Source organism: Bufo bufo, chromosome 1 (assembly GCF_905171765.1).
Source record: "Bufo bufo chromosome 1, aBufBuf1.1, whole genome shotgun sequence".
Taxonomy (NCBI): Eukaryota; Metazoa; Chordata; class Amphibia; order Anura; family Bufonidae; genus Bufo; species Bufo bufo.
The window spans coordinates 230745625-230768506 of NC_053389.1; the positions used below are offsets into that span (position 1 = coordinate 230745625).

Consider the following 22882-nt stretch of genomic DNA (forward strand, 5'->3'; position numbering starts at 1 on the left):
TAGGGCTGTTGTTTTATCGGAATGTAAACTTTCAGCCCATTCTGAGGTCCAAAGCACACTGTTTCAGGTTTTCATTAAGAAATTCTCTGTACTTTGCTCTATGCAGCTTTCCCTCAATCCTGACCAATCTTCCAGTCCCAGCCACTTTAAAACATCCCCACAGCATGATGCTGCCACCGCCATGCCTTACTGTAGGGATAGCATTGGGCAGTGCCTAGTTTCCTCCAAACATGATGCTTAGAATTGTGGTGAAAAATTTGAATCTTGGTTTCATCAGCCCAGAGATTTTTATATCTCATAGTCTGAGAATCCTTTAGGTTTTTTTTTTGCAAATTCCAGGTGGGCCTTCTTGACATCCGCTGCGCATGTATGGCGGATTTTGGGTCTTTAAAGATGGCGTCTGCTACAGAGCAAGGGGAGAGCCATAGCCACCAGGGGCCTGCTGTTTCATATGGCAGACACCCGTGGCTAATGTCCGCAATTCGCGGTAATGCTGACCCCGGACATTTAACCCCTCAGATCCCAAGGTCAAACGTAACCACGGCATCTAAGATGGCAAAAACCCAAAAGCGCATGCTTCCGGGGCAAGAATGCTCTCCCCCAGCAGAGATCTAGGAAAGTGTTCTATGCTTGTAAAGAGCCTGAGCCTGTACTAGGCTTATTACCTGTATATTACAGTTCAGGCCAGCAGGTGGCAGCACTAAACTGTAATAGCCCTATCTATATAGAATAAGGGAGAAAATTCTTGGGGACATAAAAAAAAAAAAAGTAAAAAAATTTAAATAAAATAAAAAAAATGTAAAGAAAAAAACTCAAATCATCCCTTCTCCTCCCCCCAAAAAAACCACATCATGGGGATTGCCGCATGCAAAAACGCTTGTACTATTAAAATATAATAAAAACGTATCCCATATGTTGAATGGTGTAACAGAAAAAAAAAAAAAAAAAAAATAGCAGCCAACTTTACTTCCCCAAAAAAAAAGTGATACACACCTCAGCAATACATTTTGGGCAGCGCCAATCTCCTTTGGGCACTTCTGGGAGAGGTGGGATGAGACAGAATGTGTGATAACTGTCATCACAACCATCGCACAGCAGTAATTTCTCCTCACAATCACCCCGTCCGCAGAACAGGCAAATGTACAGGTCAACCTGGAGGGAGAGCAGAGCAATAAAAGGTTTTATCAGGACATTACTTTGCAAATGAGCAGGTCAGGTTTGAACCGCTTTTCATTCCATGCTATCAAGGGAAAGGGGTTAAAAAGTGAAGGGAGGTATAGGAGAGATGAGGAAGTCTTGTCTGAACATGGGACACTTACAAAATTGACGGACAAAGCGCCTTTCCTCTGCCTCATCTGCATCCCGAAAGCGTCCAGCTTAGAAATCTTCCTGTTCTTGAACAGTTCATCTGAAATCAGTGAAAGACAAACTGTGATAATCCCGCACAAGCTACCAGAAATGCATCCAGGTTATGGCAATTGTGTTCATTTGGTCTGTCTTGGATAACCTGGAGTCATCTGCAATATGCACACAGCAGCGTGAAGCACAACTATCGGCAGATGGCAGCAACCACAATATAAGGTTACATTATTGAAAATTCTGCTTTTTTGAGTAACCATGGCAACCTACATAACCTACCATCATCCTCCTAGGGAGAGAATGACTACATTAGCTGCATAGGATGTAACAAAGAAAACAGCTCCCTCTGCTGGGTGCCATGCCTCATAACACTATGTGCCAAGCTGAGCTTCACTGTGAATCAATAGAGGATAATTACATTTTCTTAGTTTTTGATCTTATGGATTACTAACAGGCATAAGCCTAGCCCTACCAGCTCTGTCTTTAACACTGTCTCCAACCCCGATCACCCTGGGAGCAGCTCCGAAGGTGTGCAGCTTCTTCACCTCTGGGCTTTTACTGATCTCCACAGACTCCTGCAATACAACAATACTGCTTTAGTCAACACAATTGCAGGGGTCAATGAAAAGTAACACTGCCACCCTTTAAGGTAATCTGAAATGAAATTCGTAATTAAAAGGGCCAATCGTCCCTATGTAAATAAAACGTAGCCAGAGTAGAATGAAAAGTTCGGCAATTTTCTAACACATAATGGGGCGTTCACACACCTTAATATTTAAAAAGATTAATGGAAAAAACACAAAATATATTAAAAAGGCACACACCTCTTAGGCCAATTTCACGTGAATGCATTTAGTCCAGGAAACACGCTCCGTGTGACAGCTGTATTTCCTGGACTAACTCACAGCATCATAATCACTTAAAGAGGACCTGTCACCTCTCCTGACACTCCTGTTTTAATAGCTACATGCATTCCCCATGTGATAACAATTCTGGAGCATCTACTCTTATGGCTCTATGTTATATTATTTCTTTATTATTCCTACTAGAAGTGATGAATGAATTGCTAGCAGTCTGCAGTAAGGGTACAGAGGGGAGGTAACCAGTTGGGTGTGTGTACCTGCACAGATTAACTTTATCCAATCAGTGCTGCAAGGCTTGGCACTGGAAGAAGCAGGACGCGGGTTAGGTGAGCTCCGCTCCTGCTTCGCCACTGACGGTGTATTCTACCTCCCTAAGGAGGGAACCGGAGCATTACCCACATACCTGAGCCCTGTAGCAGACGGAGACCTCTTCCAGCCGTCCCGTATTCCCACACAAGCCGGTCGCCCGCTCGGGCCTAAACTTTTTGCAGCGCGGCAGCCGCCGCGAACACTTCTAGCTGAGACATCCCCACCGAAAGTCAAGGCGCAGCGGCAGGAGGCGAACAAGAGCTTCACAAACAAACTCATGGTCAGTAATTTTTACTCTCCGAATAAAGGCACATACCCCACCCCAGTGCCACCTTTCCCCACGCGGGACTCTTCTAAAAGGTGAAGAGCTCAGCTCTAATTTTTCAAGGACCGCTCTGAGAGGCGGTCTAACAGATCTTCCAGACTTGTCCTGGGCGAAAGACTCACAAATTTTTCTACATACAGAGCACTAAAATACACCCGAATGTGTAGGGGGTTGAGGCCAGGGGTAGCGCGCTCTAAGTTTCTATTAGCACCCCCACCTCACACGAATCTTTTCCCCTCCTCACCTTGCCACTCACTATGGTGAAAGTAGAAAAACCAGAGGGAACGGGCTATAAAATAGTGAAGAAGTCACAGTCAGAAATGGAGAAGTTTCTCAATAAAAAGCCCACAGATACTCAACCATTAAGTCAATCAGTGGACCGGAGCGTGGCTGCCGCCGCAGAGACGTCAGATCATGATAGCTCAGGTGCTGAAGACTGCCGAGAGGGAGACCCTATTATCTCAACATCACGAAAAACTTTACAGCAGATCATTGAATCAGCAATAGATCCTGTCCTCAAAGAACTTTCAGACATAAAGACAGATATTAGAGAGATCGGAGGCAGAGTTGAACAACTAGAAGAGAACCAAGCCTCATTGGTATCTTTTGGAGAGACTACTGCTTCAGCCCTTTCACAATCCCAACATCATCTCAATAATTTACTTTCATATGTGGAGGATCAAGATAATAGAGGAAGGCGCAACAAGCTTCGCCTAAAAGGAATTCCAGAATTGGTGCCAATATCATCTGTGATGGACATCACCAAAGAAATATTAAAAACTCTACTGCCATCCAATATGAGAGATCATTTTATCCTTGAAAGAGCACTTAGAGCGCTCTGACCAAAGCCCAAGGAAGGGGAGGCTCCTCGTGACAATCTGTAAAGTCCTTAATTCACAACACAGAGACATGATTCTTAAAGGGGTTGTCTCACCTGATAAAGTCATAGTTAGGCCTCATGCACACGGCCGTTGTTTTGGTCCGCATCCGAGCCGCAGTTTTTGCAGCTCAGATGCGGACCCATTTACTTCAATAAGGCCGCAAAAGATGCAGACAGCACTCCGTGTGCTGTCCGCATCCGTTGCTCCGTATCGTGGTCCACAAAAATAAATAAACTAACCTGTCCTATTCTTGTCCGTGCCATTCCGCAAATTGTGGAATGCACACGAACGCCATCTGTGATTTGCGGACCGCAAAACACACAACGGTCGTGTTCACGAGGCCTTATTGTGTATATGATGTTATTTTCAGTAACTTTGTAATGTACTTCTGTTTTCTATAGGGATTCTCTTCCCCGTTTCTTTCATTATAGCTTCCTTTAGACCCTGCTCGTCTCTAGGGGTTACGGCCACCTCTGGAATGCGCTTGCGCACTTAGAGAGAAATATCCGGCCTTTCTGGTGGCCGTGAATCGCGGGAGCGAGCGTACATAGAGGCCAGTGTATGTGCATTCGCTCCCGTCCCCGGCCACCTGGTATGTATTCTTGGATTAGCTCCTGCACCCAGCCACCTCGTTCTGCTATAGAACAGCCCTGAAGCTGTTCTGTACAGTTATGCTAGGAGGGTAAATAGTATAACAGGTTCGGGGCTTGCACAAATAGCCCCGAACCTGTAATATACAGATCGCAAGTGCCGGCTGTCATCTTGTGAAAGATGACTGTAGGAAAGCTTCAGATCTGACCTGAAAGTTTCCTACAGTGGCTGGCAGTGCGATCCTATCTGTCTCATGGTAACCTCATCAGGAGACAGACATTAACACTTGCTGGGACCCACTGTTATCTCTATATGCAAATATATAGAGATAACAAGTGTGCAGTGAGCTATGGAGGGCTGCCTGTGTGAGCGCGCATGGAGAGGCAAGGGTTACTGTCAGGAGGAGAAGCCCCGCCCAGCTCCAGCTCAGGACGAAGCCCACAGCAGTGATGCCAGAAAGGCAGAAGGTGAGACAATCCCTTTAAAGCGACGAGAAACTGTCAGGATTTGTCCTTTGAGGCTTCTTCTATACAAATCTTCCAAGACCTGTCACGTTGTCCAAACTACGCAAGCTAAAACCCTTTCTGGACATCTTGAGGAAAATGGACATTCCATACAGATGGTTATTTCCGTTTGGGATCGCATTCACTTCTCAAGGAGCACACAAAGTAGTACGATCTCCATTGGATCTGCTTCCTATCTACAAGCTTCTAGACCTGGATCCCTCAAAGGCTCCATCTTGGGATCCCATCTCCAACTACCAAACCTTCCAGCTGCGGTCCCATGGAAAGCGAAGAGGACTCGAAAAAGGCTAGCAGCCAAGCCAGACTGATACTCCATTAAAAAGCTTGGATTCCCAGGCTACACTTAAATGATACTACAATAAAGCGTTCCATGTACCAGGCTTTTGGTCTTCTTCCCCTACTCACACTGTAACACCTTTACCCTCTTTTCTAACCCCTTGTTTCCAACATCCCATATCTTCTTGATCTTTCCTCCTTTCCCCCATTCCTGTTTTGCCTTCATCCTTTCCCCACCCCTCCCCACTGCAAGCTCTATCTACAGTAACTATGGGGAATTACCCCTTCTACTGACCAGTAGGTGAGGCCAACTTTCCCCTTCTCTGGGTTATAGCTTTACTTCACCTTTTTTCCCCTGTCTCCAGCCTCAGGATATTTTCCTGAGGTACTATAGGGAATCGGGAAAAGAGTAACCAACCCTACTCCCCATTCTCTCTCTCCTCCTTCTTTGCACTGTTCTGCTCCTATTGTATTATTGCAACTTGTGTTCTAAACTGTTTATCCTGTTACCCTATCAATAGGAAAGCAGGCTAAATGTCTGCTGTTAATGTGGTGTCGTGGAATGTGCGGGGACTAAATTCACCATCTAAGAGATCTAGAGTATTCCAACTGCTTAGATCCCTTCATACAGAGGTCACGATACTCCAGGAGACCCATTTTAAACGGGGTAAGCTTCATTCTCTACACAAAACCTATTTCACACAATGGTTCCACTCCTGCTACTCTGCCTCCAAAACCAGAGGTGTAACCATTGCTATCAAAAAATCACTTTACTCTGATATCTAGCCTAGTGGATACTGAGGCTAGATATCTGTTCTTGAAAGGCCAAATAGCTAATACACCAGTTACGCTTGCAGGTATATACACCCCTGTGAGGAATACCACACCTCGCGCTCACTTGACGTCACCTACGTCGAGCTCACGAAACGCGGTATGGTCACGGGTTACCAAATCGTGACGATATGCCCTCCAGAGGAGCAGGTAATATCAGCTTGGTACAGTTTACACAGATACCTCCTGTCCACGCAGGCACAGAGAGGCAACAAGCTAAGAAAGCCTTTTCACTGCCGCAGTGAAAACAGTGCCTTCTCAGCCCGGGTAACTGCGACCAGCTTCCTGTTTGATATAAGCCGGGTCCGCTAAAGGGATTATATAGGGTGAGAAACCAACCCGCGGTAGCTTATAACTAGGCCGAAACACGGACGTGGGGATTCGTGATCGAGATACAAGATAGCACAAGATTAAATTATATATTTAATCGCCTTAAGGGCACACTAGATATAAACACAATATACACACAGAATATATAGAGTGGTCTGAGGTTAAAGATACAGGTTGTATAGGTACAACAGGGTTAAGCAGAGCAAAAGTCAGTTACCGGGTAAAATGAAAGTTCCTTTGAGGTTGTGAGGTGTTCTTTGCTGTAGTCACATGAAGGGCAGTGATCTCACCTAGTTCCTGGGTCCCCCTAAACACATTACACGATGTGACCCTTCTTCAGAGAAAGACACGCCTGCTTGTTGGCACAAGCCTTTTAACCTGTAGCCGGCCCCTCCCGGTCTTTGGGAGGGGTCCACCCCCCCTCTGCTGGACTGGCTGCAAATGACTCACAAAACCCTTTAGGGGTCATAGCTCCAGGCCAGAAGGTCACAGGGAGATGGTTCTGGGACCAACGGATCCACCTGGGTTCAGGCTACAAGTAGAGTCCAAATACTGTACCGTTAGTTGGTTTCTGTGGGGAGATATGTATATCTCCCTTCCCTGGCATCCCACCATCAAACCAAGAACATGGGCATATTCCTCGTGGCCACCGGGACACAAATATGTATCCGGTTTAAGCCTGCGATGGCTGGGCGATTCATAATTCCTTATGAAATGTAGGTGCCAACATGTCTGGGAGGTATCATTGATCCTGGCGAGGGATGATACCTCCTGCTGGGGGTTTTCCTGCAGGATCCAGGCTGTCTGACTGGAGGTGTGAAATATAACAAAATGTGGCCTGCTAGGAGTATCTGACTTCCTGATTTCCTCTGCCATCTTTCAGTAAATGGTGGGGGTAAGGACATGGCTGACAGTAAATATTAATCCATATTCCTCACAACCCCTAATGTACAACAGGTGCCCTGGCTGACAGAGACACTTAGACGCCTTAAATCCTTCCAAGAGGGCATTTGCATTGTAGGGGGATATCTTAACATCACCCTAGACAGGCATGCTCAACCTGCAGCCCTCCAGCAAAACTACAACTCCCAGCAAGCCTGAACAGCCTACAGCTATCAGCCTACAGCAGGGCATTGTGGAAGTTGTAGTTTTACAACAGCTGGAGGGCCGCAGGTTGAGCATGCCTGCCCTAGACCCTCTACTCGATTCCTCCAATCCGAATTACCGTGTTTCCTATAGGAAACTTAAAGCCTTAAAGATAGCCATGTCATCCTGCGGACTTGTAGATACTTGGCGAACAAATAACCCATCTGGCAGGGATTACACATACCACTCGAAAGCCCATAATTCTTATCAAAGAATAGATTACATTATCCTCTCCTCCAAACACTTACCAAAGATGGTTAAATCCTTAATCCACAACATCTCCATCTCCGACCATGCCCCGGTCTCATTGTCCATAGTCATAAAGTCCCTTCCCGCCCCTTCCTTTACGTGGAGAATCAATGAGACGATACTCCAAGACCTTACTAAACAACTATTTTGTCCAAAATACATCCCACACGATGATCTGAGAAGCCCATAAAACAGTGGTGCGAGGAGATCTGATCTCTCTTTGCTCCTACTTCAAAAAATGTAAGAACAAAGAAATGGAAAACACCCTTAAAAGAATAGAAGCCCTACAAAGACAACATAAAAGAACATTAGCCATCACCACAAAAACAGAATTAACTGTCCAAAGGGAGAAATTGATGGAACTCCTCAACTTAAAAGCATCTAAAGCATATTTCTACGCCAAGCATAAGATGTACATGCATGGTAATAAAGGGTCTAGACTTATGGATCTTATGGCCAAAAGAGCTAGGGAACAGACCTTTATTAAATCCATTAAGGCTTCCAACGGACAGCAAACCACAAACACAAAAAAACATCGCAGAACACTTTCAACTATTCTATGAAGCTTTATACAATTTGAGATCAGGAGAATCTAAGAAAGAATCTTATCTCAGACAACAAGATATAAACAACTTCCTAAAGGGCTGATCTCTGCCTTCCCTAGAGGATTCTCAAAGTGCCCAACTAGCTACGCCAATAACTCTCTCCGAATTACAATTAGCCCTAAAGGAATCCCCCAAGGGTAAAAGCCCAGGTCCAGACGGATTAACGGCCATATATTATAAATCATTCCAAGATATCCTTTTTCCCCCACATGCTCTCAACTTTTAACTCTTTGATTGTTGGGCATACCTTTCCTTCACAAATTCTAGAAGCTCATATTACGATCCTGCCCAAAGAAGGTAAAGACCCGGAACTATGTGGTAGCTACTGTCCGATTTCCCTGCTCAATGTGGACGTTAAAATATTTGCCAAAGTCTTAGCAAATCGCCTCAATTGGTTTCTCCCCTCATTGGTTAACACTGAACAGGTGGGTTTCATGAAGACCAGTGAGGGTAAGGATAACACCCTCAGAGTATTGCATTTAATCCAGCTGGCCAGGCGAAAAAAGTCACCATTAGCCTTTCTATCTACCGATGCTGAAAAAGCATTTGACCGGGTCTATATGCAAGCTGTATTACGCAAATGTGGTCTACCAGCACTGTATTCTTGCCCCTCAGCAATGGTAAAGGTTAACGGCACCCTGTCTCCCCCTTTCCAAATAACTAACAGCACTAGGCAGGATTGCCCCCTCTCCCCTCTCCTTTTTGTGCTTACGATGGAAACTCTCATCCAATCGATTAGGCAAGACCCAGAGATAAGGGGGTTCAAGGCGGAAGGTACTGAACATTTCACTGCAGCCTACGCTGATGACTTACTAGTTATCACCTCTAACCCAAAATCTTCCTTTCCGGCCTTCTCCCGTCTCTTTGACCAATTCCACCATCTGTCCAATTTTAAAATCAACCCATCGAAATCTGCCCTCTACAATCTCGTTAATCAAACAGGTCACCTCATTCCCATTGTCCTCTTCCTCTATCAAGTACTTGGGTCTACATATATCCCCATCTCCTGACAGTTGGTACTCACTAACTTATGTGCCCTTATTGCAAATGATTGAAACTACTCTCAACTCCTGGAAGATCCCGTTTATCTCATGGATGGGTCGCTCCAACCTGCTCAAAATGATTATAACCCCTAAAATATCATACCTGATGCAGACTCTGCCTATCTATCTTCCTCCCACCTTTCTTAAACTTCCCAGACTATTCTTGAAATATGTCTGGGGCCCATCCCATCACAGAGTAGCTTATAGCACCCTGATTAAACGAAACAGGGAGGGAGGGATTGGATTACCAGATATGTTGTCAACATATGAGTCCATACAACTCGTGAGAATTCTTGATTGGCACAAAAGACCTAGCCCAAAACTATATGTCCCCATTGAAGAAGAAGCAAATGATTTCTCTCTAACTCGAGCACTAATCATCAGACACACCCCATTCATACAACAATCTACTAACAAAAGCTATCTGCACCTTTGGAGAAAACTATCTAAGAATCAAACATTCTGGGAAACCCCCTAACCGCTAATAAGCCTGGGAGACCAGCTGGGCCTCCAGGACTCCATATTCCTCACAATGGCTTCCGTTGCAAAAGAAATTGAGACGCTATCTCATGTGGGACATATTACAAGAGGTCACGGGAACTACAATAGACGACTTCACATATAACCATCTATATTTAAATTTAAAATAGGTGATCAAAATGGGAGATATCACCAGAGAGTTAAACATGGCTAGAGAAGTTGGCAGCTTTCCGCCCCCGGCTTCGGTGGGTTATTTCAAAAGTTAATGCAGGACTGTGTTCAGACGCCTCATGGAGTCTATGTGCTGCCATAACATCTCAGCATGGGAGAAAGAACTATCGACCTCACAGAGGCTGATATCAAGCAGGTGTATAAATTTTGCCTAGGACCATCTAGTTGCGTCCTTTTACAAGAAACGGCATCCAAACTAGTCTGTCGATGGTACAAGACTCCGGTGGCGCTAAATCGCATAAATCCTACAAATCCCAACCAGTTGTTGGAGATGGGTCCAAAATGTAGGTTCATACATCACCTATGGTGGGAATGTTCTAAAATCAAACTTTTTTGGACTGGAGTAGAGGAAGTCTCTCTCAAAAATTTGCCCAACGCTCCTCCCCTGATTCCTGAGGTAATCTTTCTTAACCTCATACCACCATTGGTGAAAAACTATAATAAACTACTCTGGAATCAATTAGTACTATTGCTAAATCCATGATTCCTTTATATTGGAAACAACCGATTATGCCTCCGATATCCCATTGGATCACCAAGATCGGTCAATTTGCGAGGCTGGAGGAACTTTGCTCATATGCAAATGGTCAACACAATAAATATAAGCTTACCTGGGGCTACTTGGAAGTCCTTCGCACAAGGCTAGACATACTTCCCTTATATAGATAATCAGGGATAAAGGCTAATCTAATAAAGTGCGGAGTCTCTTAACACATGTAACGGTGCTCCGTCGCCTGCACATTCCACCTCTGGAAGTTTAAATGACTTCGCGACAATCTTCTTGTTTAAAGTATGTTTATATTGGTTTACCCATACTTTTATCCGACCCAAGCTAGCTTCACACCGGCCATAAGCACTCTTGGGCAACTTGAAAGGATCAATGTTGATGTATAATTAAGTTTATGGAATAAATAGCCCACTCGAAGTTAGTGAAGCTGCAGAGGATATCTAGCAAACTTTTATTCGCAAACAATGTTATAGGACGTGCTTAGCTCATTTATCTGTTCTGTACTTTTCTCTACTTTGTAAAATCAATAGAAAGAGATTTGACACAATCAGCGCTGCCATTGTCAGACTGTGCAGGTACACCCCCCCCCAACTGGTTACCACTAGTGTTGAGCGAACTTCTGTTTTAAGTTCGGCGTCTAAAGTTCGGCTTCCGGTTAGCGGAGAATCCCGATATGGATTCCGAATTCCGTTGTGGTCCGTGGTAGCGGAATCAATAATGGCCGATTATTGATTCCGCTACCACGGACCACAACGGAATTCGGAATCCATATCGGGATTCTCCGCTAACCGGAAGCCGAACTTTAGACGCCGAACTTAAAACAGAAGGTTCGCTCAACACTAGTTACCACCTCTCTGTACCCTTACTGAAGGCTAATAGCAATTCATTCAGAACTTCTAGTAGAAATAATACAGGAATGGGTACAACATACAGACATAAGAATAGATGCTCCAGAATCGTTAGTACATGGGGAATGCAGGTAGTTATTAAAACAGTCGTGTCAGGAAAGGTGAAAGGTCCTCTTTAACATGCTGTGAGTTCCTGTCTGACCATGGGTCTACTGACCTGTTATTCACATAATGTTGTGATTACAGTTCAGTTGACCCATGGTCAGACAGGAACACACAGCATCATATGTCATTATGATGATATGAGTTTGGTCAGAGAACCAGTGTCCAGTCTGGAAATAGAGCCATTGCATTAGAGCGCGTTTCCCGGACTGAATATGCTCACATGAATTGGTCTTAAAAGGGAACCTGTCCCCTCTACTATGCTACCCTCACTGAGCGTTTCTAAATGTTCATTGTGTTACCCTAAACACATAAATTACACTTTTAATTTCATTTGCAGACGAATTCAATAAGTATTATGCATTTTTGTACTTCTCGCCTTTTATGCAAATTAACATAAAAGAGTCATATCTTACTTGTGTGACCAGAGAAGAGTCATATTTTCCAAGCTCTGACTCATCTCAGGTTAATTTCCATATGTATCAAATCTTTTTTTTTTACACATAAAAGCACACAGAGCTATGGGGACTGGATATTGCGGATGTGCTAGCGGCCATCTAGCAACCCATGTCCTCAGCTCTATACCCAAAATCCCGGTGACAGGTTCCCCTTTAAAGAGGAAATGTCATCTATCCTGACCTGCCTGTTTTAGCAACTAACTCCATTCCCCATATGATCAAATCTGTTCTTAAGGCTCTATGTTTTGCTATTCCTATATTATTCTAGCTATAAATTCTGAAGGCATTCCTAGCAGTTTGCAATGAAGGTCCAGCTAGTGTCACTAGTTAGGGCTGTGTCCCTGCACATTCTGATACTATCGTATGAGAGCTGCAATTGTCAGACTGTGCAGGGACACACCTGAACTGTTAGAAGAGACTAGAGAAGGACCGTGCCTCCTGTGGTGTAAACTGCTTTTAGAAGAGTGCCCCTAATTGTCAGGGATCATAACTCACCAGATCAGGTTGTGCACGCCATGCACAACACTGAAAAAGCGGATGTGGAATAGCTTGTGCGGTATCGAAGCAGCTCCCTTTTGGCCGCGGGGCATCCAGAGTAGGTCCCGATTAAACGCGTAGCTAAACTAAGACCCGAACACTTTGTTTATGTCTAGTTTTATACTAAAATAAAGTGTGGTTAAATCTAGCGCCCCAAGTAGTACTGCCATTTTTTACCTAAATTTATCTCAACTGTTAACACCCATCTGGACTTTTATTGCAAACTGCCAGTCATTCATTCATAACTTCTAACAGGAATAATAATGGAACGGCACATCATAGTGTTATAACATACACTTCTGGAGAGTTGACCAGTCCCTTTAATAAATTTAGCACATTTATGAAATCTACACCTGCTACGCGCTGTAGATTGCACCAAAATGTGCATCTTTTTCTGGCTTTAGCACAAATCTACATTAAGTTTACACCATACCCTCCTGGTAAACCATGCACATTTTGCAACCTTTTATTAAACAGTGCAAAACGTGAATTTTTTTTTTTTTTCAATGCAACTTTTGGGGGGGCTCTCTTGATGACAAACACTGGCACAAATTGATTAATAAATGTGGGGCCAATGTGTTTAAATACATCACTGTTTGTAATATCTCCGCCTGCGGTCAGTGATTGGGAACATTCTGATTATTACTATAACGCCATACAGACAAGAAAATACATGTCTAACTTGAGAGAGAGATGTGTATATATATATATATATATATATATATATAATATATATATAGAAAACAAATGGCGGCACTGGAAAAGCACAATGCGGGTGCTAGGTCAAGGGATGTAGCAGCTTACCCTGTATAATAAAGATGAAAAACGGACAGCACTCCAATTAAAAAGTAGTGGTGTTTATTCACCCATGTGGAAGGCAACGTTTCAGCTCATATAAGAGCCTTTTTCAAGCTTGAAAAAGGCTCTTGTATGAGCTGAAACGTTGCCTTCCACATGGGTGAATAAACACCACTACTTTTTACTTGGAGTGCTGTCCGTTTTTCATTATATATATCTCAAGTCAATAAAAGGATTTTACTATTCAGATGAACTTGGACCCACAGCACATTTATAAGACTCATAATTCCTGGAGTACCCCTTAAGGTTTTGACATTTCTCGCACAAGACTTTGGAGAAAAATAATAATAAATTGCACCTCAGACTTGAGTCTCCTGGATCTCTTCAAGGAATGTTTGTCTTCTCGGTTCTTGCAGCTTCTTTGGGGTCCTCACATGGTTCTGCCACTTCCACTTTCTCCTCAACTTTTAAACTTGGCTTCTGGATGCCCTAAAGGTCACAAACAGGGAGAGAAAACTGTGTTCGGACAGGTACATGACTTCAGAACTAAAGGCAAAGGCACTCTGCGTGTAACTTACCATGAGACTGATCCCCGACTGGAAGAGTTCATAAGGGTAGAGAATTCGCTCATAGTGTGTCTTCAGTAGAGACCCTGTGCCCTTCCCTGACACGTACCCCAGACGACTGCCCACTTTTGACCACTTCTTCTCCTTGCTAATGATGTCAAAGCCTCCTTCACTGGAAACAACCTGCAGGGGTACAGAGAAGAGAATGGAACATCTGACCAGAAAACCATTTGTGGATACACCCAGCGTCCAGGACCACGTGACTAAAGCCCAGACCAGAGCTCCTGGACACTTACAAATATATTCGTCAGTGTCTGGTTTAGACGTAATAGAACTATTTCAATATGATGTCTTAATAGAACGTTAAAGGGATTTTCCCATCTCATAAAGCTAGGATAGGCAATCACTTTCTGATGAATGGGGGTCCAACCTCTGGGACCCTCCATCATCCTGAGAATGAAGGATTTGCAGCTGAATTCCTCATAGTTTTTAAGAACTCTGCATGCCATCAGAGAAGGAGAATGTTCTTGTCTACATCCCATAACTTAAAAAAAACTTCCCAATTACAATCATTGACAGGAAGCAAAGATCTGAAACACAATGGAGCAGACAGTATAAATGTTAGTTGGCCATTCACATTAGTAGGTTGGTGGAATCCAATATCAATTGGGTTCAGCTGACCATCAAACGTGTATGGGGCCTCCTGACTTTTCCCTGACAGCAGATGTCAAGAAAGTTAAGAATCGGGCAAGTTGGATTTCAACAGCCTGATCCTTTTGTTCTGGGAAAGATAAGCCATGTCAGACTGCTCTGGCAGCAGCTTTCTTCCCATTCACAACATTAATACTCCGCCAAGCTGAGCATACATACAGTCCTGATCAAAAGTTTAAGACCACTTGAAAAATGGCATAAAATCATATTTAGCATGACTGGATCTTAACAAGGTTCCAAGTAGAGCTTCAACATGCAACAAGAAGAAATGGGAGTGAGACAAAACATTTTTTGAGCCATGCTAAATATGATTTTTTGCCATTTTTCAAGTGGTCTTAAACTTTTGATCAGGACTGTATATAAGGGAGGGTCCGGAGAGAAGGCTGCCAGCTGAATGAGCGTTCTGCAGATAGTTATCTCATGAGTATGGCAGTTTGAAATTCACCAAATTTATCACAGTAGCTGATGCTGTACACTAGTTCTGATTCCTCTTTAGACTCCTCTTTCGCCAAACTTTTGGTGCAAAATTGTGCATCTTGAGCCACCAAAGGCAGGTACAGTGGACTATGTTTGGTTTAGATTTGTCATAAATATGTTATAAAGACTGGCATAAATTACACCATGATCAGGCGTAGAAACCATAGTAAATCTAGGCCAATGTACTGTATATTAGAAATTTGCAGTACTTTTCATCACACAATGATAAAGGAGATGTCCAGAGTCGCATTCCTCACCTTACTCAGTGCATACAAATCGAGAAGCCTACGATCCACCACTGGGATCCTGAGTGTAGATCCTTGCAGCTCCCAGAATTTTGCCAGCTGATCCAGAAAGTCAAGCTTCACGCGGGTCATAGCCTAGGAATTAAGATGCTGAAGTTATTTTTGGTGCTTTTTCACAACTGGAAGCAGTTTTACAAGAGCAGCTGATTGCTTTTCCTGCAGCAAGAGGCTCTTAAAGGGAATTTACAGATGGAAGCTAACCGGAGATAGGTCTGAAAGCTTGGATCTCTACTGGAGCACAAAACTAAGGGGCTACAGCATCTGAAGATGTTCAGCAGAAGATTAGATCAATGAAGGTTGATTTAATGTGAGTTTTGTGTCCGATATTTCTTGGCCGAATGGCTTCGGGCACTATATGGACTTGGTGGATGCCAATTAAAGGGAACCATGGGAGATAGACAGAGTCCCTGCGATAAAGGGATCTTACAGATGTGCTAAGAATTAGTGGGTGCAGAGATACCACTAAGGAGGGCAGAATAAAGCAGAAGGCTAATGATAAAGGGGCCCATGTGGAGTGACTCTCTTGACCAGTCCACATCACATCTCAAGCTGGACATACACATTCATTTGTAATTTAGAATATATTTCGGTGGGACTGGCCGACCATGTATGTGCATGGGGATTGGGGATGTCCCCAACTTTTCCAGACAGCATACATCAGGGGGAAAAGAACTGGCCAGCTGGATCTCTGAGTTATCTGGCCGTTAGCTTATTCCACGTTCCAGCATGTGTGTCCGGGGGGAATTGCTTTCATTCACCAGACAGCCATTAGATATCTGAAGTGCATGGTCAGATGTCACTAAAGCACGAATTTTGCACCCACTAATTGAGCAGGGTTTCCTTTAAACGGACACTACAAGAGAGAGAGGTAATGACATGATAACGTTCTGCACTCATGCACATGACTGTATTTTAAATCCATGTCCGATCAGCATTTTTGGTGGATTGTGAGAAAAATGCTGAATGCACATGGAAGGAGTCCGTATTTTGCAGACCGCAATATGGCAATCAGGGATGTGCTGCTGATAATAAACAGAAGTGAATGAGGGAGGAACCACTGTGGTAGCAATCATTCCTTTCACATTCCGTTTGCATAGCCCTGTGCAATCAGACCGCTGCAAATGAGCTCTGATGGATGTGTTATCATCCGTTTGCACAGCCCTGCGCAATCAGACCGACGCACGAACATCAGGCTGCGTAATACAGCCTTTTTGTGAAAAATATAAGGCTTCTTATGAGGACTTATTTGCCCATCTCCACATGACACACTTCAACCCCTGCTGAAGACCTACTAGACCAATGTGGTTATATGGATATTATGTCCGTGATCACAATTAGGGATGAGCGAATCGACTTCGGATGAAACATCCGAAGTCGATTCGCATAAAACTATGTTTGAGTACTGTACAGAGAGAGAGCTCCGTACAGTACTAGAATGTATTGGCTCCGATGAGCCAAAGTTATTACTTCGCGAAGTCTCGCGAGACTTCGCATAATAACTTCATTTATTATTTGTACTGTAAAAAAACATTTCCCGAACTCTGGTTTGGTTCCAAGGTACCACTTGGAACCAAACCTGTGTTCGGGAAATGTTTTTTTTACAGTAGAAATTAATTTATGAAGTTATTATGCGAAGTCTCACGAGAGGTGGAATTCTAGTACTGTACAGAGTGCTCGCTTTGTACAGTAGTCAAACTAAGTTTTATGCGAATCGACTTCGGATGTTTCATCCGAAGTCGATTCGCTCATCCCTAAGCACAATAGTCATTTCGGATGTGATGATATCCTGCAAAGTTCCTGCGACAACCCTTAGTCACGGCAGAAAACTGCTAGTATTGTCAAAGGGACACAGAAGCTCTTCTCATAGTAAGGCCTCATGCACATGGCCGTTGTTTTGGTCCGCATCCGAGCCGCCGTTTTGGCGGCTCAGATGCGGACCCATTCACTTCAATGGGGCCGCAAAAGATGCAGACAGCACTCCGTGTGCTGTCCGCATCCGTTGCTCCGTTCCGTGGCCCCGCTAAAAAAATATAACATGTCCTATTCTTGTCTGCACTTTGCGGACAAGAATAGGCATTTATATTAAAGGCTGTCCGTGCCGTTCCGCAAATTGCGGAATGCGCACGAACGCCATTCGTGTTTTGCAGTCCGCAAATCGCGGATCTGCAAAACACACCACAGTCGTGTGCATGAGGCCTAAGCCTGTGAGATCAAGCTGTGACAGCTTAAGGGCTCATTCACATGAACGTGTGCTGCCCGTTGCCGTATTGCGGACCACATTTGCGTATCCACAATACACAGGCCACCGTTCAGTGTGCATTCCGCATCATGGATGCGGACCCATTCACTTCAATCGGTCCGCAAATCCGGAGATGCGGAATGGAACACTACGGAGTGCTTCCTGGGGTTCCGTTATGTGCCTCTGGAACGCAAAAAGATAGAACTTGCTCTATCTTTTTGCGTAACGGACGGATCGCAGATCCATTCAAGTAAATGGGTCAGCGATCCCCATGCGGCTGGGCCACGGCCACCGCAATTTGTGGTCCACAGCACGGGAGTGTGAACAAGCCCTAACACAAGATTAAGATAGGAGGGAGATTTCATTGAAGGCTCTACAGCAGCTACTTGACATATCTACACAATAATCTCTGCATAACATGACAAATACATGTCACCTATGACGGTGCAGAGACGTGTCACCCATGACGGTGCTGAGAATAAGACGTAAATGAGCAGCTGAGGATAATGCAGTTTACTCTGCTATTCCTATGCTGAACCATCAGACTCCGCGCTGCGAGCTGCCCTAAAAAGAGCTAGTCGCTGTGTGTCCCCCATGACAACACTAGGTTACTGTGCCCTGTCAGCTCAGTGTTATCATAGGACACCCGGCTGTCAAGTAATCCCATCCGCTTTCATTACTTGTGCTGTAACAAGAGAATGGTATGAAGTCTGACTTCCCAATGATGATGGAGTCTAAGAGGCAGAAGTACTGTCATAGGGAGTCGGGACATAGAAGAACTTTTTTTTTCCCCACATACGAGTGACTTTCATAAAGATTTTCTGATAGTTCTGCTTTAGGAATCAATTTTGGAGTACCAGCGGGCACATCCCCAAATTGGCACCTTCCCTTTATAAACCAGATAAGAAGGTGAAGTCAATAAATCAATGAGGGATTTCAACAGGAGGTTGTATAATGCCCTAGTGTTCAGTGCCAGGCTACAGGGCAGATAACTAACTGGAGGGTTACAAGGTCTATTGACTTAAAATATTAAAGGGATTATACAGGAATTGATAACGATGACCTATCCTCTGGATAGGTCATCATTATCAGATGGGCAGGGGTCCTCTTCACTCTTCAGAACTCTGTTGAGTGCAGGGGGCTCCTGGCAGCTTTCCAAGCACAGCGCCGTACATCATATAGTGGCTGCTCTTGGTATTGCAGCTCAGCCCCATTGACACGAATGGGGCCGAGCTGCAACTAGGCCATGAGTCTGATGACCGTGACGTCACACGGTCTAGAAAGCGGTATGGCCACCTCAAGTGGACCAGTACACACCACCGATATAATAAAACCAGGGCACTGATACAAACTCTAGTAGTAAAGCTGCAGAAACAGGGCACAGGGTAAAAGTGGAGACATTACAGAACATCTCACCTCCAGCTCATTCAGACGCTGCACCCGGGGAGTGAAACAGAAGCTCTTGACATCACAGGCGAAGGGAGGCTGCCAGTCCTGTAAAGAGAGGGAGGGAGACCCCTTTATTACAGCATCCGATTGTCCAGAAGGTCCAGTGGAAAGACCCAATGAGGGAAATCCTTGGAGCACGTGAGATTTATATCCACAATATTAGATGGAATTAAATGAATTTTACTGGATTATTCAGATAGGACCCCATTACATCCCTAAGAAAGGGGTTGCTCTCATGCCTCTGAGGTGGGAAATGGCTGCAGGGGGCACTCTGCAGCAAAGCATTCAGAAATAAAGTATTTGGGGGGGGGGGGGGTTCTGCCATTACCTAATGGTACATTATATTACAAGGAGATTCAAGCACGGGGGCGGTCGGCTGAATATCATATGTCAGCACACAATGCACCACTATACAGGCAGGAATGCAGGGTGCGTTTAAAGGGCCACAACCCTAAACTACAGCCCGCCACATAATAAGAGGAGCGGCTGATATCAGTCACACCTAGGGATGAAGTAGTGATTATGGGGGCCCTCTACACCTCAGTCAGCCTCCTCCCGGCCTCATATGGCTGAGCTACAGTACAAGACTCAGTAGTCAGGAGGCAAGGGAGGTGGCTGTGGGGCTGCAGACAACGGGGGAGGCTTATCAAACCGGTGTAAAGTAGAACTGGCTTAGCAACCAATCAGATTCCACCTTTCATTTTTACAGCACCTTTGGAAAATGAAAGGAGGAATCTGATTGGTTGCTATGGGCAACTAAGCCAGTTCTACTTTACACGTGTGTGATAAATTCCCCCCAACATCTCTACCCCTGTGTTTTGCTGACGGCAGGGGCTCCCCCCACAATCAGACACTAATGGCCTATTCCCACCTCTCAGCACGGTCCTGACACGTCACGGGCAAGTACTAAAGGCGACGGCCGCATGTACTGCGAGACTGCAGGGATTTATTTTATTTTTATTTATTACTGGGGGGAAATCGGCAGTGAGCCTTATAGTTGAAATTCATTTAACACTATTGAATATGTATTTAATATTTTATAAATGTTATATACACAGCAAACTTCCTTTTTTATTCAGCGTTTTATCATCCAGAAATTATCCCTCTTCTACAGCGTGAAACAACCTTCGGGCTCGTTCACACGACCGTATGGAGTTTTCAGTGTTTTGCGGGCCATTTTTAAACAGATCCGTTTTTCGTTTCAGTAGTGTTTCCGGTTCCATTCCGTTTTTCCGTATGGCATATACAGTAATTACATAGAAAAAAATTGGGCTGGGCATAACATTTTCAATAGATGGTTCCGCAAAAACAGAACGGATACGGAAGACATACGGAGTACATTCCGTTTTTTTTGCGGACCCGTTGAATGGAGCCACGGAACGTGATTTGCGGGCAATAATAGGACATGTTCTATCTTTGAACGGAACGGAAAAACGGAAACGGAATGCATACGGAGTACATTTAATTTTTTTTTGCGAAACCATTAAAACGAATGGTTCCATATACAGAACTCAAAAACCGGCCCGTATACGGAATGCAAAAAACGTTTGTGTGAACGAGCCCTTACAAATAACTTTTTCCAGAACTTTTTGATCCTCCAGAACAGTCCTGATAGTAATCCAGCAAAGGCTAGGTCCCATCACCTCACAAACTGCATTATAGTTTAAATAGATTTTTGTATCATATGATTTTTTTTCTTTTGTTTCTTTTTTTGTGCATTTTGTCATTTTAAAGTACTGTATTTTTTTGGGGGGGATTTTTCGATGTATATGTTCATTATTTTACAGCATTACACAATTCATATCTTATGGTTTTCTCGATCTTACGCTTCTTATTTCAGGATATAGCCTGCGTATTACCGCAGACTCCATGTATCTTATGTACAGGACACATATTTTCATGGGGCCAGGAGCCCCCGTCTCATACATGCAGACCAGGAGGCATTTCCTAAGTAGGTGTCAGGTTTGGGCATGGCAGAGGCGGGCGCACAATGAAGGCTTTACGCTTGATCTGACGGAGTTAAATCCTGGTAACATGAATGACGCCATCGCTGAGCTTCATGCAAATCTGAGCGGACAGGTGATGGAGGTAAAGGGCGGCTTTGTGTCTGCGTCTTACCTTAGGGGGTCGTATTTTGCATATTCCAGTTCTCTCGGCAATGGGTCGGATGCGTCCAATGAAGCTCAGGGGGTCGGAGAATTCCTCCCAGCTGGGCTCGAACACCGGGCACTCCGGAGGGGGCACAAACTCATTGTATGACGCCATACCAGGCAGCAGTGCTGTTTCCATCGACATAGCTATTCAGTCTAGTTGGAGGGGTGTTCAGATGCCAGCCGGGTCCTTGCCCTGGCACTAACTGTCCCTCCTCATTGCCAGGCAGTACAAGGCTCTTCGTCCTCAGGGCAGGGGATGGGGGCGGTAGAATAGATCAGCTGTTTCACCCCAAAATTCCCATAGTCAATAGGGTTGCCTCATTTAATTTCTGTTCTGAAAGAACCCCGATGACCCCTGACAACACCACCCCCTGTAATTATCTCTGACAACCGACACACCTGTAGATCTTAAAAAACCAAGACATTACATCTCCCCCTCCAGATTACTCCTGACAACCAGGACACACCCAGGTCATCATCCCCTGATGAGCCCCGACAACCAGATTGTCTCTGGAAAGACAATAGAAAATCACTCCCTAATAAAGACACCACCTAAAAACTGGCCTTGAAAACCAGAACCCCCCCCTAAAGATCAACTACTGACAACCAAGACGCTTTCAGATCGCCCCCCTGACAACCAGACCAACTAATCAATGAGAAAGCCTGACAACAAGGGGACCAGAAAATGACTCCTGACAACCAGGCCAATCTTTCACTGAGAAGCCCTGACCACCAGAATATTATTCCGGGCAACCCAACCGATGGGTGATAAATTCTGACAACCCTGGCTCCAGAAGATTATACCTGACAACCAGATTAATGTCACTTATAAACCCTGACAACCAGGATACCAGAGGATTACCCCTGACAACCAGGCCAATGAATTACTGATAGAGCCTGGCAAGGAAAAGACTGCACCTGACACCTAAGACGAGGCGGATCGGCCCTGACAACCTGGACAAGGCCGAAGAGACACCCCCAGATTACTCCTGGGAAAAGGTGGACCCCGGATCTCCTCTCCTGCCATCAGCTCCGGTCCAGAAGAAACCTCCTGATGAAGGCTAAGGGCCCCTGGACAGCCCCGATCTCCACACTTCTCCTGGGGGCCCCTCCTGTACAGGTAGAGAGCAGTGCGGATCCCCGGGCCCGGTCCTGGCGGTCTGTGCGTCCCCGGGAGCTCCCGGTGTGATGACGGAGCCCCGACCGGCCTCCCGACACTTATCTCACACCCCCGGCCGAGTCCCTCAGTCACCGGGCACCAAACACCGGTTTGTTTTCGTCTCAGTCCGTTGCCGGAAGCTGGGGGTCACCGGAAACCGGAACTGTCCCCCTCCGCCAGTCGGGAGCAGGTACTGCCCAGCCGCTGTGGTGGCGGCCGTACCCGGAGATGAGATCCGCGTAGATTTAAGACGGTACCTCGTCAGGTGGCGGCTCTTTCACAGCATTATTGATGCTTAACCGGGCGGAGGGATCTGGGGTGCAGGTCGGCTCGGTATCACTCCGCCTCATCCTGTGCTGCCTGTTCTACAATGCTGCATTACCAGGTGCGACCAGCAGGGGCAGCAGCCTCATTCTGGAGACTGGAAGTGACAGGTCCTGCCATGTAAACAATGCCAAAAACATTGGAC

At 45.0% G+C, this 22882-nt stretch overlaps 1 protein-coding gene across 1 annotated transcript in view; it reads right to left on the reverse strand.

Annotated features, from left to right (window-relative positions):
* Nucleotides 1-22882, reverse strand: part of KDM5A (lysine demethylase 5A) — an 84798-nt gene extending 61916 nt beyond the window's left edge. Inside the window, 9 exon segments of the mRNA XM_040436417.1 lie at nt 994-1152; nt 1320-1408; nt 1832-1934; nt 13713-13744; nt 13747-13843; nt 13933-14103; nt 15366-15488; nt 19069-19146; nt 21220-22882. Of these exon segments, the coding sequence (XP_040292351.1) occupies nt 994-1152; nt 1320-1408; nt 1832-1934; nt 13713-13744; nt 13747-13843; nt 13933-14103; nt 15366-15488; nt 19069-19146; nt 21220-21396 (1029 nt within the window). The 5' untranslated portion in view covers nt 21397-22882.